The sequence below is a fragment of the Pogonomyrmex barbatus genome, unplaced genomic scaffold (genome assembly GCF_055798465.1).
Source record: "Pogonomyrmex barbatus isolate J1 unplaced genomic scaffold, ASM5579846v1 scaffold10, whole genome shotgun sequence".
NCBI classification, from domain to species: domain Eukaryota; kingdom Metazoa; phylum Arthropoda; class Insecta; order Hymenoptera; family Formicidae; genus Pogonomyrmex; species Pogonomyrmex barbatus.
In genome coordinates this window covers 7,669,408-7,695,548 of record NW_028297099.1, presented here as the reverse complement: position 1 = coordinate 7,695,548, position 26,141 = coordinate 7,669,408, and the positions used below count along the sequence as shown (strand labels likewise).

The window sequence follows — 26,141 nt, the reverse complement described above, 5'->3', positions numbered from 1 at the left end:
CCACCGAATAGTAGATAAAATAAAATTCCACCGTCTCTCCGTTGAAGCTTCTATACGAAATGATGCGTGTACCACCAGTGTTGTGCCCAACGGGGGAAGCTTATCTGTTGTGTCAGGGAAGCGCAGAGTACCACGCGGATGATGTGTCCGATGTCGGTTATGCCGCTACGCCACGCACGCCGGGACGCAGTTCGAAGGACCGAGTTGGACTGAGTTGCAAGTCCACGGCTCTCTCTCTCTCTCTCTCTCTCTCTCTCTCTCTCTCTCTCTGCGAACTCTCTCGGCCCTACCTAAGGTACAAGGCGTATTGGGCGTACGGAATGGAACGTATGAACACGAACTGCGGCTCGCCCGCCTCCCTGTAGATAACGTTTTCTTCCACCATTAACTGCACATAAATACACTCACTAGTACACATACACGTGACGTCGTGTCGTGTATGGGTCACCGAAAGCGAGATAGTTATCAAAAAGGAAATAATAAAACGTCGAGAACGCTCTGAAGATCCGGACAGTTAAAATTTTCAACTAACTAATTTAAGCTAACTGGTGGATGAAAAATTTCGCTGATCGTTCGAAAGAAAAAATTTTTAGCTGAAATTCTTATTTTTTTTTTTAAACACGAGAAACGTTAATTTTGATTTTATCATTTTTAAAATAGCTCTTATTCTAAAAATAAATAAACTATATAAAGTATATTAATTAGTTAGGTAGGTTGTGTTAGATTTTATTATTTTATATTAAATTCAAAAAATTGAGTTTCACTCACATGAAAAAAATGTTAAATGAAATTTTTATTTTGTAGAAATCATCAGGAAAATATTCCCATGAGTATTAATACAATTTCACTATTTTTTTAGAGTAAAATTTATTCTGAAAGTCCGAACTAAAAATATTTTAACTAAGTTGTTAGATTCACTATTGTTGTTATTCACTATTTTTATCATATATTTTGCAGTGTGATCTTTTCACGTTTGTAATTTAAATCGTTTCGTAAATCAATTTTTCATTAATTCTTTCGTATACAGCTGCAATTAATTCGAATGGCGCAAAATAATTAGTGTGAGATAGGTAAACAAAAATAACATGTTTTTACACCTTCCAATTCGCATTTTTTCATGGACGATAGTCACGCTACAACTATTTTTTTCGAAATGGGATGAAGGCGATAGAAAAATATGTTATCGGCAAAATTACATGTTTTCCGCCATGGGTGGTTATCGAATTCCGCGACGAAAAAAAAAAAAAAAAAAAAAAAAAAAATACTTTCGCATCTGGCTGACGCGCGAAAATTTTAATTTACCATTCGCCACGCTCGAATACGCGCGCCACAAATAATTGTGGAACGCGTAACAACACAGTATCACTAACAATTACACGACGACCGCTTTTGGTTCGTCCACGGAAATGAGATGAGAGTGATAACGCGTTGCGACGGACTTCCAGATCTTTCGACTCTGATAATTATTCTCACTTTCCATCAAGTGGCTTTTTATATCGCAATATTATTAAGCGAGTTTTATGTAAGAGAAAGTTGTCTTTTTATCCTTTTATAAAAAGATTTCTTCTATTACAGATAAAAATGTATGAATAAAAATTAAATTGCAAAGTTTTGGATGGCGTGTACGTGTGCGTGTATATGTACGTGAAATCTTTTAGTAAATAGTATTACGTGGCTTTTGTAAGAGAGAATATTGCTTTTTTTAAGTGTAAAAACAGATTCTATCGATTATAAAAATAAAAGTATAAAATTTAAATTAATAACATTTTCTTTAGTAATTGGCTTTTTATGATATTTATTTAGGATATAGTATTTTATATATAAGAACTAGTATTTAACTACTTTTATAATAAATACACATTTAGAATAAAAATTCTTTTGCTGTATATTTGAATAAACTAAAAACTGTTAAATTTCTTTGCAAAATTAGCGTTTTAGTTATAATATTTATGAATAATTTTAAGTAAACGAAACCATTATTTCTTTTCATCGATTAAAAGTAAAAGTATATTTATAAAAGTATATTTATCAAGTCTCTAAAATCTCCGTTAAAAGAAACAAAATTTGCATTAATTAGTTTACAATACATTTTATAAAAATTAGATTTAAAAAGATCAACAATTTTTTGTAAAGTTATGACTTTTCAATTCTCAAAGTCTCAAAAATTGATATAAAAATATATTTTTTAGAAGAGCACATTCAACAAAAGATCTACTAGCGCCATCAGTCAGTGCTAAAGAAAAGTTTTTCATCAAAAATTGTCAGTCGCTAAAATATCCTTAGGATGATATTAAATGTATATCAATGAAATATATATCTCAACATGATATGATGTTTAAAACGATTTTATAAATATAAGACCAAATTATAAATACCATTCCCAGATTTTTATTTTTCTCAGTTATATTTTTTATATTTTTCCTGCAATTTTTTTCTTTATTTACTTTACATTAAGTGCTGTTCAGAATTTGTAGTTTTGTTTAGATACTATTTGTCATATTCCCAAATTTATTGCCTTTTTAATTATATAAAATATATATTTTATATATAATTATTAAAAATACATGAACATGTGTAAAATAATAACATATAAAAATAAATTTATAATGTTCTAAATATATGTATCAAACGTAACATAAGTAACAATTTCACTTCAAAGTAATCTCGTCTTTGAAATCAATCATATCAATCGCAATAAAAAAAAGAAGGGAGAAGAAAAGATAAGTATGAATATCAACACACATATTGGTATCTAAATTCAAGCAAAACTACAAATTCTGAACAGCATCCTTTTACACGATTATATATATTTTTAATTTAAATATGAAAAATAAATTAATAGTGCATAGATCAAAATATCAACAAAAGCTTCTCATTAGTAAAATCAATTATTTTTACTGATAAAATAATACAAATCTATGATCCTTATATTAGCTTTTATAATTTGCTCATTCTTATTTATATTCATCTTAAAAAATCTTAAAAAATCTTAAAAAATTTAAGTATAGTTTAAGTAAGATTCACTATCAATAAATTTTAAATATTATTCAAGTTATTATGTAAGCTCAAATTATATGGGATATTTCATTACATAATGTAATACAAAAATTTTAAATAATTATAATATATTTAAAAAGCAATTTTACAATAGAATGATTATAAAATGACAAGGCCATAAGATGAGACACATCATTACATTTCGCAAATAAATTCTTTTATTTGTCAAAACTTGCTACGCGAGACTTCCAGGTACAAATAAAATTAAAAATTTGTAATAAAAATTATTATAATAAAGTATCAGTGCAACAAGATATTTAGCAGAGATCACAATTATGGAATTACATATTTCCACCTCGAAGCCGAAGTACAAGGTGAAGTGTAGATTCCTTTTGAATATTATAATCGGACAAAGTGCGACCGTCCTCGAGCTGTTTTCCAGCGAAAATCAATCTCTGCTGATCAGGAGGAATTCCTTCTTTGTCCTGAATTTTAGCTTTGACATTCTCAATTGTGTCCGATGCTTCAACTTCCAATGTGATGGTCTTTCCTGTTAAAGTCTTGACGAAGATCTGCATACCACCGCGGAGACGAAGAACCAAATGCAAAGTTGATTCCTTTTGTATATTGTAATCGGATAACGTTCGGCCGTCTTCAAGTTGTTTTCCGGCGAAAATCAACCTCTGTTGATCTGGTGGAATACCTTCCTTGTCTTGAATTTTCGCTTTGACATTTTCAATTGTGTCTGATGCTTCGACTTCCAGAGTGATCGTTTTACCAGTCAGTGTTTTCACAAAGATCTGCATACCACCGCGAAGCCTCAAAACCAAATGCAAGGTCGATTCTTTCTGAATATTGTAGTCGGAGAGTGTGCGACCGTCCTCGAGTTGTTTTCCGGCAAAAATTAACCTCTGTTGATCCGGAGGGATTCCTTCCTTGTCCTGAATTTTAGCTTTGACATTCTCAATTGTGTCTGATGCTTCGACTTCCAGAGTGATCGTTTTACCAGTGAGTGTTTTTACAAAGATCTGCATACCACCGCGAAGCCTCAAAACCAAATGCAAGGTCGATTCTTTCTGAATATTGTAGTCGGAGAGTGTGCGACCGTCCTCGAGTTGTTTGCCGGCAAAAATTAATCTCTGCTGATCCGGAGGGATTCCTTCCTTGTCCTGAATTTTAGCTTTGACATTTTCAATTGTGTCGGACGCTTCAACTTCTAATGTGATCGTCTTTCCTGTTAATGTTTTCACGAAAATCTGCATACCACCACGTAAACGAAGAACCAAATGCAAAGTCGATTCTTTCTGAATATTGTAGTCGGAGAGTGTGCGGCCATCCTCGAGCTGTTTGCCGGCAAAAATTAATCTCTGCTGATCCGGAGGAATTCCTTCCTTGTCCTGAATTTTAGCTTTGACATTTTCAATTGTGTCCGACGCCTCAACTTCTAATGTGATGGTCTTTCCTGTTAACGTTTTCACGAAAATCTGCATTCCACCACGTAAACGAAGAACCAAATGCAAGGTCGACTCTTTCTGAATATTGTAGTCGGAGAGTGTGCGACCGTCCTCGAGCTGTTTGCCGGCAAAAATTAATCTCTGCTGATCCGGAGGGATTCCTTCCTTGTCCTGAATTTTAGCTTTGACATTTTCAATTGTGTCCGACGCCTCAACTTCTAATGTGATGGTCTTTCCTGTTAACGTTTTCACGAAAATCTGCATTCCACCACGTAAACGAAGAACCAAATGCAAGGTCGACTCTTTCTGAATATTGTAGTCGGAGAGTGTGCGACCGTCCTCGAGCTGTTTGCCGGCAAAAATTAATCTCTGCTGATCCGGAGGGATTCCTTCCTTGTCCTGAATTTTAGCTTTGACATTTTCAATTGTGTCCGACGCCTCAACTTCTAATGTGATGGTCTTTCCTGTTAACGTTTTCACGAAAATCTGCATTCCACCACGTAAACGGAGCACCAAATGCAAGGTCGACTCTTTCTGAATATTGTAGTCGGAGAGTGTGCGACCATCTTCAAGTTGTTTTCCAGCGAAGATCAACCTCTGCTGATCTGGTGGGATACCTTCCTTGTCTTGAATTTTCGCTTTGACATTTTCAATTGTATCTGAAGCCTCTACTTCCAAAGTGATGGTTTTTCCCGTTAAGGTTTTGACAAAAATCTGCATTCCACCACGTAATCTGAGAACCAAATGGAGAGTGGATTCCTTCTGAATATTGTAATCTGACAAGGTGCGTCCATCTTCAAGCTGCTTTCCAGCGAAAATCAAACGCTGCTGGTCTGGTGGGATGCCTTCCTTATCCTGGATCTTTGCCTTTACATTCTCGATAGTATCAGAAGCCTCAACTTCGAGAGTTATGGTTTTCCCGGTTAACGTCTTCACGAAAATCTGCATGGTGCTCTGGAATAAAATTTTCACATTTATATGGAAGATATTCTATCATATGAAAATATAGACTTATTTTTTTTAGCTAAATTTTTTGCTTTTGTTCATCTTTTCCGGTTTTTCTCTCCACAATGAAAAAAAAAAGAAGAAAAATGAATTGTGCGAGAAATTTTACTAACAATAAAATGAGTAAGTTTTATAGACCAATTCCGTTCCAATTATTCACGAATTGTGTCATGGGTAAAAAAAAAATCAAACAATTAATAGATTTTCGAATAGATAACACATTTACCTTCACTGACAACAAATAGTGTAAGAAACTGTATCAGTAATAGCTGAAGAGAAAGAGGCGTCGGTTGCCAGCAGTTCTAAGAACATGACGCAGTAAAATCAATAGCCACCATTTTGTCTGCGTTAACATTGCAAAAAAGATCCGACGCCATGTCACGGTTCGTAGAAGACACAAGTGATGCGTAATAATAAACGCGATATCGTATCGATCTGAAGGTTCTTTCTTTCGTGTTCTACATGCTTAATACGCAGAAACGAACCAACTTTTCGACATCTCGAAATATATTAACCAATAATATGCCAAGTGCAGCGGCTCGCAGTCTGTTCCGCCTAGCAACAGACTCGACACAACGATCGATATTGCGGGAACGTATATTTGACGATTCACGCAAATTCTACGACACGAACATCGAAATGTCAATTATACCTCTTCGAGAACTTAAACGTAATTTATCGAACAATTTTCCGATTATTATTATGATTATATACTATTATTAAAAATCTCCAAATCCCGTTTTCGCGAGTATTTCGATTGAATTGTCGCTAAAAATTGATATTCGAGATTTTATATTGACAAATAAGTAACATACCTTTTGTGCGAAAGCTTCTTGCTTTGTACACTCAGACGATTCGAGAAACTGCCTTGAAACGTCAAAATTATCCTCTCTGCTCGACCTCACAAAGACTATTGAGCCACAAATGTCGCGAGCTTTGCTTTTATACCGTATTTGCTCGTATGACTCAGTGTTGCGTCCGATTGGCCGAAAAGCGTTGACAACGTCAGCGATTGGCTCGTGACTCGCGTACGTCATACGCGTTTAGTATGACGCGCTTCGTAATTCCATATCGACTTTGTAATAAAGAATCCTCCAGAGCTTTCTATGACTCTGCTATATACATATATATACATACATGATGTTGCAAAATTATCTTATTTTAAACAGCTTTTTCTTCCAAAACTGAGAGAATATATACATTCAATATGAATGTGTATCCCAACAATAGATCACAGTTGCATTAAATACGTCAGAAATAATTCAATTATTAATATATAAATTTCACCGATAATTCAGATAATTTTACTACGCACTTTCAAGATCGCTTTGTTAATTTAAGATTTGAAAAAAGTATATCAAAGCATACTTAAGTGCATGTATTCCGTCTCTTTTCGTGATCACACAATATCATATAATATGAAAAAGACAGAATAACCGCATCAAGTATGCTTCGATATGCAATTGCGAATGAGAAGGCATTTCTGTCCCTGTGTATAATTCTAAAAAACACAAAATCTAAAATCGAGATGTGAGTCATTTTTAAGGCATTATATCGTCTGGCATACTTTATCAACAGATAAAACAATTAAATAATTGAGCTCTTTAAAAAAATTGTATTTGAAAGAGTATATTTTGAATATTATTGACTATATTATATGTATGTACTAGAAAAGAACTAAGAAAATTAATAATGTTCAATCTCTCAGAAATAACACAGATGATTGAAAATATACAAAGTTACATTTTGATATACATTGTCGATATTAAATTTGTATAATTTATTTTACATATATTATAGACTTTCAAAACTGGTAGGAAAAATGTTGAATGTAAGTGAAAATATTAAAAAACTAATAAAGCAAAAATGAAAATTTAAGACAGTTATTTATTAGATATAATTCGTATCTAATAATTAAAAATTAAATTAACTAGTACCTGTCTATAATTTATCATCTTTGGTTTAAAGAACGAAAGAAATATGATTATTTTTGCAACATCGTATATGCACCTTTGTCCTCGTTTATTAGAGACTAAAACTATTGTAATTTTTTATTTAAGGTCAGCTTTCGAAAAAATGATTCCCGTTCACTTCTTATAATATTTCTTCTTTCAATACTGTAAATGAGATCTCAATGACGCGAAATAGCGCAATTCTCTAAACGTTATATTAAAAAAAAGTCCTTGGATTGAGTTATTTATAGCTAAACACAATAAATTATTCCTTAAATAATAAACAGGAATATATACATATTCAGATTTTTTTAGGCATAAAAGAATATTCGCTGAACATTCTTTATATACTGTTCAAGTGCTTGTTCTTTGTCGGAGAGTATATTTTCGGTTTTCATTCAATATAAATTGGACGCGTTGGTCACGAAATCATAAATGTCGCAGAATCGAATTCATAGAATTACAAAATCATAAATGCAATGTCACAGTTTCGATGACAGCTTTCAAACTGACGCAATACTATTGTACTCGGAAGTAAGATAAGATATTAATATATCTTTTTGTCTTCAAATGTTTTTTTGTTTCTCAAGTAAAAAAAATATGTAATTACGCGATCGAGCAATTATTTTTCTTTCTCGTAAAAAGATATTGAATTTCAAACAGAATCAATAGAAATCTAATAAACCCGACATGTGATAATCAACGAAGAAAATAAAAACATGTGTACTTAAGGATAACTCAAGTTCGAAAAACAATGATATAAATAAGTATTAGCCCGTTGGCCTTTTTTCAAATTCAGGCTACTTGTAAGTCGAAATTCTTGTAAACAAAATGCTGAAACAGGAAGGAAAAGGAATGTCAGGGAAACTAGAATATTAAACCTTTTGGTCAGAAGTATTACTAAGTTCACAGTTGCATCGTACACATGTTTGTTTTATTCAATGATCATTTGAAAATATAGAACAGAAAATCTTCACAAGTCAAAAGAAATTCTTTTAAACGGAGGACAGTATTTAAAAATTTAAACATTTCAATTCGATAGGATTGCTTGAAATTTTATAAATGAAACTGAAACCGATTTATAATGTTGTGTTAAAAATGAAAACCGTTAACACGTGCACTTATTCCGCATCGGGTATCGTCAAGCATCCAAATTTATCGAGTTATAAATATCTTGCCGCTATTTTCTGCGCGAGTCACGTATGTGACAATAGCATACATCGTAAATGGTTGCAGCTTTGTGCAGGAGAGAGAGAGAGAGAGAGAGAGAGAGAAAGAGAAAGAAAGAGAGAGAGAGAGGGGGGATATATTTCCTATATGTACTGACTACACACACACACACACACACACGCACATACACACAAATCTCAATGCAACTATTGCCTACCCTTAACTTCAAACTTATAAATGTCCATCGTCGCAATCTACCACTCGTTCGTTTAGATTCCTCTTGCTCATATATCCGCCGTGATTGAAATAATTCTAAATGATCGCGTTAACAGACGCGTTCGTCAATTTCGTCAATGTAAGTCTCTTTCAAAACTAATCGCATCACTTCTATCAAAGCCATCAAGTTAGTCAACCCAAAGCTTTTGCCTAACATAGCGCTGTCTTCCTTCTTTGTAATAGACAGATTACAATATTCGATGTCGAATATATCAGGAAAAAAAAAAAAAACGATTATCATTACTACGAAGTAAATTCATAACAAAGATATGAAGATCAAGATCGTTCGCTGTTGTATTTTGACAAACGCGTCTCATATTTTAATTCCATCATTTCTTAAATTATGCATATTCTAAAAATCATGACAAGCATCACCTAGTTTCGGATTGCCCGAAGATATTTCTCTTCCTAAACAAGCAACTGACACGGCGGAAAAAACTGTTTTCTTATACTAGATAAGTTAATAGATTCTCGTATCGTAACATGAATTTTTTTATAGATCTACTTGGAGTCTGTTTCCATTTTGATCTCCTCTGCCTTTTTGTCTTTTTTCGAAGCCTCGCTATCCGTGCCTTCTCCGTTGCTGTTGTCGCGTCTTCGCTTTCGGGCGAAACGTCCTTTGAATTTCGGTGGCGGCAATTGCTCCATACCAAGGACTTTGTGGATCTGGCGGAACGCTACTAATCGCAACGCGTGCTGCGCGGACGCGGTAATATCTTCTCTTTGTTGGGACGTCATATTGCCTATTGCATCAACTGGTTCTTTCTCACATGGATCGGACAGTCCTAAGCAATAAGATATTTCACATCAATAGGTTTTTGCACATTACTGTTGAATTGATCAATAATATCGTTAAAATTTTGATCAGATTGCCGATAACATCTCCGTATTATCGCGGAATGTATGATTATGATACGGGAGAACAAAATACTTGCACTCGAGATCAACAATCACCTCCACAATATACTCAGTCTCGTCATCTTTTTTCATCATTTCAAAATAGAAAATCAGTTCAAGTATGACAAAGTAGAGATTCTAAAAAATTACCTGGACTACCCGGTAACAATATTCCTCCAGCTACGCATTCCAGAAGTCTTCTTAAAGCTTCTCCAGGACTAAGAGGACCTCCAGCAGTGCTAATCACTTTCTCAGTCAATAATTCTAATGCCTATTTTAAGAAAACGAGTTCAAGAAGTTGTAGAAATACCGAAATATATGTATAATGAGAAATACATTATATACTAACCCAAGGATTTAACGGACCCCATGTTGGCACACGATTGCATAGGTCGCGCATTATACGGATAACCATAACGCAGCTTTGCAGCGAGGTAGCTCTAGCCTGTTGAAGGATAAACATTTCAAAAACTATGATTTAATATACGCAATAAATGACGCACTGACTCTTCTGAAGATAAGACGGCCTAAACTACCCCTCGATTGCTTTGTGTGGGCTTTAGCTATCCTCCCAGCCTCGTGCCTAATGCCCCTAATAGTATTAGCCCATATCAATATTACCGGGTGTTTATCGATCTTTTTTTCCTAAGCGTTAACACCTATCGCAATAAAAAAAAGAACTAGAGCTCATGTGTCAAGGAAAGTGTGCATATCTCAAAGAGCAACTCTAGGATTCGACTTTAATTTACAGAAACACCCGGTACACTTATGACGCGCTACTGTGTGTTTGTGCTTGTCTGTCTCTTTAATCTCCAAAGTTGTGCAGTTAACGCACATGAAATCGTTATAATACAAAAATGGAACGAAATACATAATCTCACAAAAGCTGTATTGACATGTCGATTTAGTTTCAAGTTAAGACAGACCTAGAACAGACGCAGCCTAGGCTACAACGCATTAAGGACGATCCAGAATAATGAATTACGCTTAATCGTAAAGCAATTAAGCGATCTGCGTTAGTAAAGAAAAAATAAAGAAAATCACATTCATTCTAAAGACACAAATAAATTATATTCGAATTGAGACGTCTCGCAGAATGGTTACTATTATTCTGGATATTGAAGATTCAAAGCAAAGCAAATGTAAATGCATCTAGCAGCATTTGTATGTGACTGTCGAGATACACATTTACATGTTGCTTACTTGCGAGATTTCTTGCCTGATAATATATCTGACCGTATGTTCGATGTACAATTATTTTTCTTTTCCACGTATGCAACGACAATGCCACTGTTACCCATTTTTTTCGAAATTATTTCGGACCATTTCAAAACATAATAATAAATGTAGCCCGAGATGTAAACGTAAAATCCAAAACTCTCGGAAGAGAATATACAGTGGGCAAGGCCGACTGGCACGTGTTCAAAAATTCAGCGGATATAAAACAAGAAACATCGAACATGATCAAATAAGCAATTCAGACAGAATCGTGTCAACGATGGGTCGGTTAATGATAAAAAATAAAACCGTCACAAGGCTGGAAGTTTCTAAGACTGCTTTCTCTCTTCTTTTTTTTTTTGTTTCTTTTTTTCTGTTTTAAGAGATTGTTTTAAGATAGAAAGAGGAAGGACAACTTGCACGCGTCTCACGTTTTGTCAGGAGAAAATAAAAGAAAATGCTTTGTTACATAGCGCCAAACAAGAATGTGGCACCGACAATTCGAATTCTTGAATTGAGAGTTGATGGATTCAAACCTGAAACCACTTGGCATGCCTGAGTGCAGCTAAAGCCTCCAAACACTTAGCCTTGGGAAGTACATCTGGTGGATCTGGTTTCGTCACAGTCGGGGCCGCGGGCGTTGTTTGCAGTTGAGCAGCTTCCTGCTGCTGCTGTCCAGCATTATCTGAGATTCCAACAAAGAAAGCACAACACGCTTAGACAACACTTAGAGTGTTTGATCATGCCCAGAGATTTTAGGTATTCCCTCTCTCTATTAATATTCGTTTCAACTTAAGCACCTTTAAATTGTGGTCTATACCGTGATAAATGCCAACATGAAAAAAGAAATATAAGCCTGATCGAATGTAGTACGTTTGCAATGCACCGAATTCACCCCCGTTCAAACGTTCTTTCTCAGATGGTTTACGTGCCGTTCAAGAACGTCCGACGATTCCTATCAGCATCGGTAGTGTCACCTCTATCCGCTTAAAAGGTAGGTAGCACCGATGCCAATAGAATGGTCGGTTAAAATCCAGAGGTACGTAATGCACATCGCAGAATGTGCGTACAGCATTCGATAACAGTCAGAGGGATTTTCTGTCTTTTTTTATGCATGATCAAAAAGTCCATAGTTTTAAGATTGCCTCAGCGTTGTTTCCTCCTATCGCAAGCGTGTCCACGTTCAATGAAATCTCTCGTTAGTATCGTTCGACGATGAAGACTGTAGCTCAGATATTCATTCTTAAAAAGATATAGCAAAAAGTAGCTACTACAAACGAAATAACGCGCGACATTGGCGACTGATGTCTAACCGTATCAAGTTTACGCTCTCTCTTTCTGTGAAATTTGTCTTAATATCGTTCGAGTATCGTATTGCGATATACTCTTATGGTCAAAACTGTATTCTACAAAGAGGACTCTGTCGTGGACACACTAAAACACGCAAGTATATCGAAAAAGAAATCAACTTTATGTTAGAGCGTATGTACACTGGCAACCGTCGAATCGTCCTTGGCTGCCCCGCATCATCCTGGTGCTTAAAAAAACTTACGGAAAATCTTCTGGGCCATGAAAAGAACAAACTAAATGTACAAATTGCAGAGCAGAGATCAAGAAAACGGCATTAAAATAAAAGAGGTGCACAATTTCGTAAAAAACCCCGCTTCGCCTTCATAGTTATCCTTTTCTTGGCCACTATAAAAATGCGAAACAATGAAATCACCTGCTGCTGCAGTCGACTTGGGTGTCTCACGCATCAGAGGACTGGTAAGCGTCACACTGACAGTGACCGTACCCCCTGAGACAGTCAAAGCCGCAGATTCCGGATGCTTTCCAACGTTATAAGTTTCTTCGGGAGCTACATTCTTTAGTTCACCAGGTAAAATTTCAGCAACTTTATTGAGCAATGTCCTGTAAAGATAAATGGATTTTTTTTTAAGTTAGGATTTTTTAAGTTACGATTATAAATACAATCACTATATCACAAGGAAATCATCTGAAATACCTGGTTGGTTTCTCTGCACATAAAACAACCAGACAAACATGATTATCTCCAGAAAGCAACAATCCTTTAGCCAAGTTTCCAACACGCATAACACCACGAAGTATCCTGGAATCTTCTTTTTCCTTTTGGAACGAAAAAAGATTGCCATCGCTGCCGTCTTCCTTCTGTGGGGTAGTTGCCTTCTTCTTGTCAGCCTCTTCTTTCTTCAATGCATCGGCATTTGCTTGCGGTGTACCAGACGTTGCTGTTGCTGTAGTAGTTGCATTGGAATTGGTAGGCGTATTCTTTTTACCTGCAAATAACAATGTACATCCATATATTTCTTCAAATTAGAGAGAGAGAGAGAGAGAGATATTTTGAATGTATACTCAATAAGAATATACTCACTAGCTTCAGCTAAAGCATCTGACACAAACTTTAACGCCTTTTCGGTATGAGAAACTATTTTCTGAACTGCCAACAATTCTTGTTCTTTAGGATAAATTGTAGTATGATGTGCCAACACATGCTTATCGTCCGAGGAATCAGGTCGTCTCTGAGGGCCTGGGAACATTATCATAGGTGGTGGTCCTTGGAATGGACGTGGCATCGGCGGAGCTCCTGGACCGCGTCCATATCGTCGGTACCATTCGTAATATTCACATTCTTCCTCGTAGCGACGTCTCTCTTCCCAATACATCATCTCCTCGTCCATCATGGGTCCCATAGGTCCCAACTGATTGATTTCCTCTCTGCGACGTAGATATTCGTCACGCATTTGTTGCCTACGTAATTTTTCCTCCAACATTTTACGCTGTTTCAGACTAGGCTTCATGTCAACAACTAAATCAGGATTGACCTTTTTCTTGTAAGCGAATCTGTGACGACGACCCTTCATATGCATGTCTTTGGCATTGGGATCGTTGAAGCGACACTCGCACAGTTTACAATTGAAACTTATAATCTTTCCGTCCTCAGATTTGTTCTCCTCGATGTATTCCTGGCCAACTGGCTGAATGTCTTTTTCGTCAACTGTAGACTCTTCTACAGTTTCTTCAGTAGTTGGCTCCTCCTGCTTAACCTCTGCAGTTTGATTCTGATTTACCGTGCCCAAGTTTCCAGCTAAAATATATTGCAAAATGATAATGTATAAATTGTTGTAAATTGCATGATAAGTTTTATAAATATTTATAAAAATTATTAAACTTTGGTAATATCTCATTTTAACAAGAAAATACTCACAAGCAACAAAGTTGATCTTGGGCGTTGCTGTGACTGTTGGTTTCTTAGTTGTCGTAGTTTTTGTAGTTGCTGCTGGCTTCGGATTGAGAACAGTAGGATCCGCACTTGGTATAGGTTTTCCAAGCTTAGTATGCAATTTGACAACTTTCTGATGCTTAGCACCTCTGATGTGAGCAGCATAAGCATCATTTCCAGTACAAGTTACATCACACAGCTCACAACGAAGACTGTTGCCTGCTCCACGCGCGGGGGGCTGTTGCGGCACTTTCAGGGAGGCCTCCTTCTTCTTGTGCTTCTGACCCTCTAGATGCTCACGATAGGTTTGTGGACCAGCGCAGCTGATCTTACAGACATCGCAATAGTGTAGTTGTTGAGGTTTAGGAGGCTGCTTGGGCCGCATTGCCTTCATTCCTCCCCCGCCAGCTCCAAATCCCTTTCGTCCGTAGCCCTGCCAACCTCCAGTCTTCTGGTTAGTGGAATTGCTGTTTGCACTCTGTTGGGCTACATACATAGTCGCAGCGCTATATAGCGCTGCGTCGTAGCCGGAATACGTTGTACTCGCCGTTTCTAAGGGAAATGAAATTGAAACCTCAAACTTTGGAGGGCTCCAAACAATTTGTACTTTTGCGCGGCACAAAATTTTTACTATTATTCATTTCAAGATGCATCGAAGCACGAATTATAAAGATTCCATAACAAAACACTGATGAATGCGAAAGTCCGCTCCATACTTACAAGCGGCTAAAAAGAAATTTTTTTTACTTCTGCTAAATCCTTGAACCGTTATCACGCTCGAGAATGCTAGCAGAGTTTTACAAACTTTTTGTCTTTTCCACATTTTCGTTCATACATCGTGAGAGGATCAATTTCATGTTATTAGTTCCTACGTCACAGTTAGTGGTCAAGAGAGGACCGAAAATATTTAAAGACAAATATATAAGAGGCAGATACTTACTATTTGTTGCAGTTGATGGAGTAGCGGCAGGTGTAGCTGGAGCTGTATATCCTGATGAATAAGTAGCACTCTGTGTGGGATTTGATTGCTGATATGCCGTACTAGATGCTTGGTAAGTCTTTGCTTGTCCAGTAGTAGTCGCTTGTCTGGCAGTACCAGTATAGGCACTAGTTGTACTATAAGCAGGTTTTGCAGCCTGGTAGTGTGTTTCAGTAGTAGTATAAGTTGCTGCAGCAGCTGCTGGTTGTTGATAATAGGTCTTAGTCGCGTCGTATGTAGCTGCTGGTGCAGCTCGTCCGTATCCGTAGTCGTAAGTCTGAGCTACAGTACCAGGATTGGCAGCTACAAGGAAAATGATATAATTGTATATGATATAGCTGTCATTTTCATATTTAAAAATATTACTCATTATACATAAACAAAAATTCTCTGTAATTCGTATATAGTAAATAAATCAATAAAGCTTTTTTTTTTCCCAATGGCCAATCGGTCACTTAATGAAACAGAAGGTACAAGACCCATAGAAAAAAAAAGTGCAAACCTAACTCCACTCACTACACCTGAACCAATCAGTACATTTCCATTTTCCATTACATTAGTATGTATATGTGCATGTATATGTGCTATATATATATATATATATATATATAATTGGTGATATAGATATTTAATTAAATATTTAAAGCTCTGTGCTCAACAATTGGATTGTTCATGCAATGTTCTATATCCACAAAGTCCATTCCAAAGTCTATCAAAATCCCAACGATCGATCGCCGAACGCGACCCCACGAGGTCCGTGTGCAACTTCCGTGTAATCAAACTTACCTGCATAGGTTGTCCCGGTCGCAGCTGCAGCAGCAGCTGCCTGATAGGTTTCGTAACCAGTTGCAGCAGCGGCAGCGGGTCGCTGAGTATACGTAGCGGCAGTTGCCGCCGGGGTTACCGCGTATCCCGCTTGCCCAGTCTGATATGCAGCGGCACTGGTCGCCCTATTCGTGAAACAACGTTAAGCAAATTTATCACGCTGCGGACATGCGATGGCCCGTCGAGCGTCCACGCGAGAAATCGTGACCCGTAACGGCAACGCGGACGACGATAGGCACGAGGAAAATCGAGCGGCCCGAGGGAAGACGCTCGACGGACGCTAATCTCACGATGAGAGTAATGGCTGCCGTGCCGGCTGGGCCGCTCAGGCAGCATGCCGTCGTCGGAAACATGACCGGTTCTTATCACTAACGCGGACGCGTGCGCTTACAGCCACGTATCCTCGCTTGTCTTAACATTAACTACTTAGTGAATGATAATACAGACGAATTCGTACCCATATTGCGTTCCACCGTGAGTAAAGCCGAAATAATTGTTCTGGGCCATCCTTCCTCGCGGAGAGAATCTCGGAAAGGAGGACAATGGAGGAAGTCGTAGGGCGTGCCACGAGCGTACTCGATAGAACGGCGGCGGCGCTGTCGCGCGCGCCGATTGGCCGGCCGGCCGTGAGCGGCGCGCCCTCAGTGGTCGTTTCCGCAAGAACCGGACGGCGCGCGCGGCCCGAACTGCACTTCCGCGCGAATATACGACGCGCCCGCGCACTGTCTTCCGCCGTCGTCGCGGAAGTCGCCGAGCGAGCTATAGCATTCGAAATCACGCGAGATTGATGAACGGGAGGATGGTGAGAGAGTGGCGGAGCGACGCGCACGCGAGAGGGGAGAGGGACGACCGGGCCAAACAAATATACGATATCTTAGTCGAGCCTCACAAAACTTACTGTGTGCCTTTCGGCTATTCTCCGGGACGCCGGGGATACTGAAGCTTGGTAGTGAAGAGAGCTCGCCTCGACAATTTTGCGGCTGGTCCGCGTGTCGCATCGCCGCGTGGTGCGGCGCATATAACATACGTACGGCGTGCGCGGGAGAGGACTTAAAATTCGCCGATGGGAAAACGTGCGTGCGTGCGTGCGTACGTGCGTACGTGCGTGAATACGTGCGTGCGTGCGTGCTGTACGATACGCGCAACGGCCGTGTTCGTTTGTTCGGCCGTATGCGTACCCGAAGTCCGAAAGTGAACGTCGACGCGCCGAAGAGGCTCCGATTTCTTTCATCAACATCCTCTATCGGCCGCGCCGACAATCATCTTAATCTTCTCAGCCGATAAGATTACATAAAGAATTAAGTCTTATCAGTCTTTTGTTATCCATAATATAATACGAATCGATTGCAACGCGCAGACGCAGTCACAATAATCAAATGATTGGAAAGCACTGCTTGAGAAATAATATTAAATTGCACTAGTCAATAAAATAATATAATAAATACAATTATCGCATAAATACATTTATATCAAAATTTAGCATAATTTCTAGTAAGCATGATCCTGCGAAAAATTGTTATATTTGCAAACTTTTTTCTTTCTTAAGAATAAAATCTGTACTTTAAGGAATATTCGTTAAATTTTGAATGTAACTTCCATCCTCTTTCCGTTATCTTTTCAAAAATAAAAACTATTTTTCCAAAAGTATTTTTCCAAAAAGATTACATAATTTAGTGCAAAGTGAAATAAACTTTTCGCAAATTTCATGATAACTATAAAATATAGACTTCTGCCGCGTTCTGTACGCAAGAAGAAATAGCGCACATTCCAGTAGCACACATCCACTCACATTGGCCGGCGTTTAGGAATTTTCCAGTGGATCACTAGTCAGAATATTTCATTGGCGCATCAATGATATGTGCGAAAAGTGGCGCCCGATGTCTCACGTTGCCGATTGGTCAACTGAATATTAGATCTTCTGATAGGTGGTTCACTAGAAAACTTCTAAGCTGACTAATATGAAAAGATGTGTCCAACTGCAACGTGATCAGAAGGAACGCCATATATCATTTTATCCTTGTTGTTCATCAAATGTTAAACAAAGATAAAATAATGTGACGATGTATAAATATATGATGTAGAAATAAAGCCAGTAGTAATGTAGTAAACTCAGTAATCTCGTAACTTCGATCTCTGCGGTATATACTGCATTCGTTCGCATGTTGTGTGTCAAAATTAACAAGATTCCGTAAATACTTTACAAATTTAATTGGCAAAATGCCAATTAGATGCGGCGGCATCTAATTTCGTCGCGGCGAGCTAGAAATTATATCGATTTATCGTTAATTTATCACTATAGTTCTCACGTTCTATCGGAAAATCTCGCAATATCAATCAAAATGCATCTAGCATTTTTCTTTTTCCTATTAAATTACTTGTCGTTGTCATTGGCGTCTAAAAATATCGTGCTGATTGTTACCGATGATCAAGATTCTGTTCTAGATGGCATGGTAACGTCTTTAATATTATTTTCCTCGAAATTATTAAAAAGATAAAATAAAGATAAAATTTTAAAATGACAAATTTATAGAAGAGACTACAATTTGCATGAAATTATAGAATAAAATTTAAAGAAAATTTAGAAAAAAATTATTTTAATGAAAAAAGTATTGTATAAAATGTTACTTTGAATGTGTATGCTCATTTTGATTTAATTTATAAATTTTAGACGCCAATGACAAATGTGCTGAATCTCATAGGACATCAGGGTGCTACATTTGCAAATTGTGTAAGTTTATATAAATATGGAAATAAATGTATCATTTCGAATTTTATGTTTGTAACGTGTTTGTGCCATGTCAGTTTGTAGCCTCGCCAGTTTGTTGTCCCAATCGAGCTTCTATTTTGACCGGACGATATCAACATAATCATCTAACAGTGAATAATTCTATCGCCGGTGGTTGTAGTAGTACGCAATGGCAACAATTTCGAGAGCCGGCAACATTCGCCACTCTTTTGCAACTCGTCGGATATAAGACATTTTACGCGGGAAAATACTTGAACCAGGTAAACTGAGAGATTTTTAATACTCAAGTCGATTGAAAAAAATCTACTTCTATATTTAAAAACAATCATAATTTACAAATAAACAAAAATAATTTTGCTTTTTATTTTTTGGCATTTACTTTTACAAAAGGATTATTTATCTGAAAATTTGAGATTTCTGACACTTACAAATTAAAGCTTTTAGCTAAAATGTTTTAATTTTTGCATAGGAAATATTTAGTTTACGAAACTACTTTGAACTTTGATAAAAATGCATCTGTTCGATTCTCTTTTTACTAATAAAAAAAGATTTATAATAAAAATTATAAAAAAAATTTTAATTTTTCCTCGATGTCATGAAAAGAATAATTGATTATTAAAAGTTTTATTTTCAGTCAAATTAGATTAAAAATAGTATATGAATAATTAATATTAATTTACATCACTTTGCGAGAGAATAAGTTACAAACTTATTTAAAATAACCTAATTAATTGATTCATTAAGTATGTAATTTTACATAAGTTTGTAACTTATTCCCACGTAAAGTGATTCAAATTAATTACTATTAATTATTCACATGCTATTTTTGTTTTATATATTTTTGTTTTCTATCGCTTCTATCGACAGTTTTTAATTCTGAAAAGTTTTTAATTTTTATTTTTAATGCTCAATTGCTTTTTACAGATTTTTTACTTTTCTTTTAATGATAATTTTAATTTTTTGAATGCTTTGCTTTTACGCAAAACAATGTGTTTTCATTAAGATTTATAGAAAAACCCACAACTAATCATTTATCTTCTCTGCTTCTCTTTCACAATTATTACTTGCGATGATTAAACTAAATAAAAAAATGAATGCACATATAACAGTACGGAAACAAAAAAGTCGGCGGAGCGGCACATGTGCCTGTGGGATGGGACTGGTGGGCCGGTCTTATAGGAAACTCAAAATATTACGATTATTCGTTATCTATAAACGGTACCGAAGTAAAGTACGGTGACAGCCCGAGCGATTACCTTACCGACGTGATTGTGAGTACATGTGAAAATGTTCAATCGAGAACAAAAGTCTTGTTTTATTCAGTTTTTATTGAGTAGCGAGTAGCGAGTAGAACTGCATTTGTATAAAGTTTTTCTCTATTTTTTTTTAAAGAAAATAATTCGGTAAAAATAAAGATGATTGCACTCATATCAAGTTTCTCACTCTTTTTTAAAGAAGAAACTGGATCAAGATGAATTACTTACTTTCAGTAAAAAATGATCAGTTGAAAAGATGACAAATCAACAAACAATTTTTTAGCAGATACAAAAAAAACAGCCATACATTTTGTAATATATTGTAATATATAGAATTCTAGTTGGATCAACGAAAAATTTTTTTGAGTAAAGTAGAAATAGTTTCGAGAATACGTACTTGTTTTTTTCATGTTTCTTTTTTTATTTTGATCTACACAAGATAATAATAATTATATGCCGATCATGTGTAAAAAATATGAATTTTGATGATTCGGATTGCACGAAATACGAGATGAAAATAATAATGTCAATCATGAATTATAATTATATATTTAAAAAAAAAAGACATTACTACACCCAATAGAGATGAAATTCGACTGGTTGAAAAGTGATGAAAATGCATATTAATATTAATTATAACTATTTCTCACTGGATTTGCACCGAGCTTTTTTTTTAAATCTAAAAGTTTACTTAAAGAGGTGGGAAAGATTGGTACAAATGCAATTTTACTCACTACGTTTGAGTTAAATAACACTCATTTTTTTGCTCTTCTTATCATGCATTCAAAAAGGAACTTAATATTCTTTCATCTTTTAACTTTGTAGCTATATTTGAACTTGCGTTACTTGTTACTTGTTAAAACGATAAGAAAACCACCATTTATATATTCTAGAATAATTTGGCTACAGATTTTATCAAAGGCTATTCTGGCGATCAACCTTTCCTTATGGTATTAGCACCTCCAGCTCCCCATGCGCCATTTACACCCGCCAACAGACATAACGGCAGATACAACGATACGAAAGCTAAGAGAACACCAAATTTTAATGTGCCCATACATCAGGTTATAGCATTTGATTACGCTATTTTTTGAAATCATCCGAATTTTTAAAATTCTCACTTTAAAATAATTCATATGATTTATATTAAAAATTAAAAAAGAATTCATATATAGTTCTATCTGTTATCTTATGTAATATGAAAAATATTTGAAGAATTCAAGATTCATACTCACATATATAAAATATATATTATAATACCAGTATCAAAATATATAATAAATTGAATTATAAATAAGTAATTCTATTAAATATGAATACACGAATACAGACCTTACTTAATTAGTCTTTCTTCTTAAAAAAAACAGGATAAACATTGGTTAGTTAGGGAAGCTCCAACTCCTTTACCAGATAGTATATTACCAAAATTAGACGAGATATACAGGAAAAGATGGGAAACTTTGTTGGCAGTTGACGAACTCGTCAAAGATATATACAATTTATTAGAAAAACAGCATCTCTTGAACAACACTTATTTTATTTACACCTCTGACAATGGATATCACATTGGTAGGTGATTTAATGACACACTCAATATTGTTAAATATTAACCGAAGTATAAACATGTAATGGAAAACATGTAAGGAAGCAAAAAAACTGGATTTACCCTTATTTTTATAATCGCTTAGACATTGAAGACTTTAGAATTCTTCAGAAAATATAGGAGTACAGCATTGAGCAATTTTAACATTTTATTGTAAAAATAAATCATTTATTTTATCATATTCCATTACCGTATTTTGTCGTGCGGCGTGTTGTTTTTCATGTTTCCAGTAGATGGTGCCATCTTAAATTTTCATTCCCAATTTTAAAAGCTCTATATATAAATATTCTTTTAATACGTTTGTTACGACAAATTTGGAAAATATTTCGTATAAACTATACATTTTTAATAATAATTTTAAAACACACACACACACACACACACACAAATGAAGATATTGGTCGCTCATGATAAGTCAATGTCTATTTAACATCAACAAGGAATGTTAAACAAAGAGAAGAATATTAAACTATATAATTGAGTTAAATTATATTTATAATTGTGATTATGTGTTTTCTACACATTTGTACAAGGCTTGTATTATTAGGTCAGTTCAGCATGCCTATGGATAAGCGTCAACCTTACGAAACAGATATACGAGTCCCACTATTGATATCTGGTCCAGGAATTGAACCGTCTGTAATTTCCACGCCAGTCAGTAGCGTAGATATCTTTGCCACGCTTTTAGACATAGCTGGCATAAAGTATCCATCGGATGGCACGACACTATTTAATGCAAAACATAATAAAAAGCGAGATCGTACTGTTTTAATAGAATATAGAGGAGAGAGATCCTACGAAGCTACGACGTCCGGTTGCCCAAGCGATTACGATTTGAATGTCACAGTAAGTTGCAAAAATTTTTAAATGTATATTTATTCCTATAAATTATTAATCTTAAATTTAAGATTATTACATTAATTTTGAAAGTGGACACAGTTTTTTTTTTGGCACTCTAATTCTGGATATGATTTTTGATGTTCGGTTATATCATTTTAGAAGTATTAGGTATTTCAAATGTTGTTTCAGAATTCTGAAAAATCACGCATTTTCTTTGAAATGTCAATTAAATTACAATATGATTAAAATTTTTAAAAAAGGAAAAGAAAATTATTTTTTAAGGTAACATAATTTCTGATAAACTAAATATTCTAAATAGTTTAGAGATATAAAATATCAATAATGTCCAATTTGAGGATTAATTTCATCTTTCTATAGTTATGCGTGAAAGAAATGGCATGTAAGTGTCAAGATGCCGCGAACAACACATTCAGTTGCATTCGCCGCGTTTCGCCAAGCTTCAACAATATCTTCTGTATTTTCGAAGACGATCAGGTATTATCTGCATTTTGTAACATTCATAAACGTTTTAAAAATGCACTAGAGATTTTTTTATTATTTTCTTTAGAGATTCAATGAAGCTTATGATATGAGCGTCGACGAATATCAAATGATAAATATCGGATACACCATGAAGAGAGGATTGAGACACAAATTCAGGAAGCGTCTTAAAAGAATGGCAGTGTGTCGAAATGAGGAATGCGTTTTTACATGATCAGTATATAAATCAAAATAATTACATTTATTACATTTATTATGTTTATGTTTATGTCATTAATTATCTTTATACATTCATATATCCGTGTGTCATATATTCGTGTGTTATTACAATAATTATCGTATGATAAAGTCAAGTCACGAGTTCTAATTAAAAAACGACACTTTAAAATAAATAAATTTATGTGAATTTATTTTTGTTACTAATTAAATTATTTTATTTCTTGCACATTGATTTCTTAACGATAAAAGGTTTGCTTTTGAAATATGAAATTCGCGATCTGCTTCAATCTGACTTTCAAATTACAATTTTTCGAAAGATACGAAAAAACTAAATCAAATTTAATTTTTATATTATTTTTTGTGGAAATAATTCTCATAAATTTTCTATTTTAATAACTATATGATTATTTTGGGAGTGTATTCGACATAACTTTAGATTCTTAATTAATTATTTTAAAAAGAAATAAATTTACATAAATAATATGCATATAAAATGTAATTTTTATATATATAATTATAAATATAAATTGTATATTATGTATGTACATACATAAATCAAAAAAACGAAGCCTAAACGAACGTTCACGAAAGTTTCTCAGTTTCTTTTTAGTTCAAAGTTCATCCCCTAAAGTATTGATGATATAATTAAGAATCACCCTATACATCGTCCTAGATCAGAAGAGCGCCGAAAGTTATCTTATTTCGAATTATTGCATTTATGGAAATCGCCGTCGGAGAATATGCCGCGAATCAGGATATAAGAATAACTCGCCTTGCGCTCGCATGCAAGAGGGAGGGACGCACCCCCCCCCGCGACGGAACTGTTTTCTAAGCAAATATTTTTATTAAAGCCCTGCGGAGAGAGTCTCGAATATCTGAATAGCAATGGCGATATTCGCGAAGAAAAGAGAGGGCGGCGGAGGGGGATGAGGGAGAGTAGAAAAAAAGCTGAGCGTCGAAGACAGAACGCGAGAGACTATATCGGACGTGTACATATTTATATTGCTAAAACGTTTCTGGTTCCTTCGGAGGATTTGCAGCGATGCGCGTGAAACAACGATCCTCGCTATTCGATATACTTTAGCTTGCTCGAGCTATTATTTCACTTGTAAGCGATATAAGCTATTTCGATTCACGCATAACGCAGATGAATATGAAGAAATAATACTCCCCCTCCCTCCCGTCCCTTCTATTAACATCTTTTATGGATTTCAGATTTCTGTTTTAATACCATAAATTATATACATTAATAATTGATATATATATATATGTAATACAAATTTTGAATAAAACATATAAACGTGAATATGTATAAAAAGAAAAAAACAATATAAAGAGATATTTATATAACATCTATAGATTATATTAGATGTATATTTATAATCATAAACATATATAAAAAAGTTTATTGTACACAGAAGGATGAAACCTTCGTGTATCTCTCGATGTGTACACGAAGAATAGTTAGACACCGAATGCACGAATATTCTTCAAAGTGCAACGAAAGGCTGATGAGTGCTGGCAAAGCACAAAGCATCCTAGATTCGCCCCTTTCGGTGTCAAGGAGCGTGAGAGCTCTTTCACGTAATGTGAATGAACGTCAAAATGTTTGTGGTACCACTACAGTGGTAGCCAGCCACGGGCCCGTGGACCCGTTTAATCGTTTGCACAGATGGCATTACAGCGAATCTATCGGCCTCGTGCGCGAAGATCGTCTTTGAGATTATTCGTTATTAGCGAAGCTGCGGCATTCTCGGCGACAGAGCCGAGAAAAGGAAACCGGGACTTATTCCGCAAGATTTGCAATTTCGCGATCCATTTTTCCTTGGAAAATAAATGAGTTAAAATGAGCCGCGAGAAGAATTCCGTTCTGCGAAATTGAATGGACAAATACGAGTAGAGAGTAGAGATTTGAAGGAAGACAACGCAATTGCAAAATTCTAATTTTAACAATCGTCAATTTACAATTTCGCAATGCAAAATTCCTTTCGATCGTATCTCCTCTGCGGAACATCTTCAACTTTTGTATCTTGTGAAATTCTACACGGTAATGCTTCTCGAAAAATAGATCCTCGCGAATGATAGATAATCTGATTCCGAATTTACGGTAACTGTCTTTTCAATTTTCTTTCGGATCCTTGAAAATCAGTATTTCATCGATATTACATAGCAGTTCGATTCGATACAGTTAGACGATCTACATGTAACTCGATTGTATTTTCCTGACAGGGAGGCAACGCGGGCGAACCGATGCCATTGTATGAGGATTTTGGCGGATCCTTCAATCCTCGATCGATCGCTCGATTGGGCGTTTAGTGATCTTCGTTACATCGTTGCTGAAACGTGTAAGAGTCGGCTTGCGGACGAGTCCTTTTATTCCGTCTGTGTATTGATCGTTCGAGCGAACGATCGCCTCCTTGTTGGCGAGGATCAATGGCTTTCGTTGCCTTTCTAGCCGTAGATCCAAGCTTTACTTTCACCCCCTCCCTTCCATCGTCTATCCGGGGGGTTTCTAGCGGATACTTATGCCAAGTTGCACTTATATCGCGAGGAGAATTACAAAAGGGATCGATCTAGCTTGAAAAAAAAAAAAGAAACGCCGAATAATAGATCTTCTCTAAAAGATTTACATATATTAAATACACACCACACACGTGTAATTTATTGTACCATAATATTTTAATTTGGAAAAGAAGATGCATACTATGTTTCTCCGTATTTTTTATTTGCATTTTCTCTTTTCTACCTGTACCGTCAATCGATTCTTGGTACATAGTTCAAAAAATCAATCTGTTAATTATTGTACTTGTTAATTATTGTGATAATATTCATATAATTATAATATTGTATAATAATAATATTACACAATGATAAAACGATTTGTTGATCTGCGTCTTTATCGCAATGATAGCAGGTCACAAGATATCCCGATCTCGCTGCTTCAACATCAAAAATCACGACG

The 26,141-nt window shown here is 35.6% G+C and overlaps 4 protein-coding genes across 12 annotated transcripts in view; 1 reads left to right on the top strand and 3 right to left on the bottom strand.

Annotated features, from left to right (window-relative positions):
- The window catches only part of LOC105426688 (uncharacterized), a 49,614-nt gene extending 46,573 nt beyond the window's left edge, over positions 1-3,041 (bottom strand). For 4 of the 6 annotated variants that reach the window (XR_016137873.1, XM_089070374.1, XM_089070378.1 and 1 more), the window contains exon 1: positions 32-3,041. The gene's annotated coding sequence lies outside the window, so the exon portion shown is untranslated. Of the gene's footprint in view, position 1 lies in introns of all 6 variants that reach the window. The other 2 variants (XM_089070376.1, XM_089070375.1) reach the window with 2 other exon arrangements.
- Positions 3,042-3,192: 151 nt separating this feature from the next.
- Positions 3,193-6,432, bottom strand: Ubi-p63E (Polyubiquitin-63E). Of its 2 annotated transcripts, none has more exons than XM_089070388.1 (2): positions 6,272-6,432; positions 3,193-5,405 (listed from the first exon to the last, which is right to left on the bottom strand). In XM_089070388.1, exon 2 carries the CDS (start codon positions 5,397-5,399, stop codon positions 3,339-3,341), a length of 2,061 nt encoding a protein of 686 aa, XP_088926514.1. In that variant the 5' UTR covers positions 5,400-5,405; positions 6,272-6,432; the 3' UTR covers positions 3,193-3,338. The 2 variants fall into 2 exon arrangements, with proteins under 2 accessions (XP_088926514.1, XP_088926516.1); XM_089070390.1 differs by lacking the exon at positions 6,272-6,432 and adding an exon at positions 5,683-5,837.
- A 1,888-nt stretch (positions 6,433-8,320) lies between these two features.
- On the bottom strand, positions 8,321-16,631 carry Zn72D (Zinc-finger protein 72D). Of its 2 annotated transcripts, none has more exons than XM_089070381.1 (11): positions 16,472-16,631; positions 15,976-16,139; positions 15,151-15,492; positions 14,196-14,762; positions 13,362-14,075; positions 12,975-13,266; positions 12,693-12,880; positions 11,506-11,654; positions 10,101-10,196; positions 9,902-10,022; positions 8,321-9,639 (listed from the first exon to the last, which is right to left on the bottom strand). In XM_089070381.1, the coding sequence occupies exons 1-11, from the start codon at positions 16,519-16,521 to the stop codon at positions 9,356-9,358; spliced, it is 2,967 nt and encodes a 988-aa protein (XP_088926507.1). In that variant the 5' UTR covers positions 16,522-16,631; the 3' UTR covers positions 8,321-9,355. The 2 variants fall into 2 exon arrangements, with proteins under 2 accessions (XP_088926507.1, XP_088926508.1); XM_089070382.1 differs by having other exon boundaries at positions 14,196-14,651.
- A 135-nt stretch (positions 16,632-16,766) lies between these two features.
- Positions 16,767-23,758, top strand: LOC105426645 (N-acetylglucosamine-6-sulfatase). 2 transcript variants are annotated; one of them, XM_011637956.2, is made up of 9 exons: positions 16,767-18,464; positions 18,683-18,742; positions 18,817-19,020; positions 19,870-20,031; positions 20,910-21,080; positions 21,384-21,585; positions 22,167-22,465; positions 22,838-22,954; positions 23,028-23,758. In XM_011637956.2, the coding sequence occupies exons 1-9, from the start codon at positions 18,243-18,245 to the stop codon at positions 23,172-23,174; spliced, it is 1,584 nt and encodes a 527-aa protein (XP_011636258.2). In that variant the 5' UTR covers positions 16,767-18,242; the 3' UTR covers positions 23,175-23,758. The 2 variants fall into 2 exon arrangements, with proteins under 2 accessions (XP_011636258.2, XP_011636259.2); XM_011637957.3 differs by lacking the exon at positions 23,028-23,758 and adding an exon at positions 22,649-22,741.
- Positions 23,759-26,141: the final 2,383 nt, after the last annotated feature.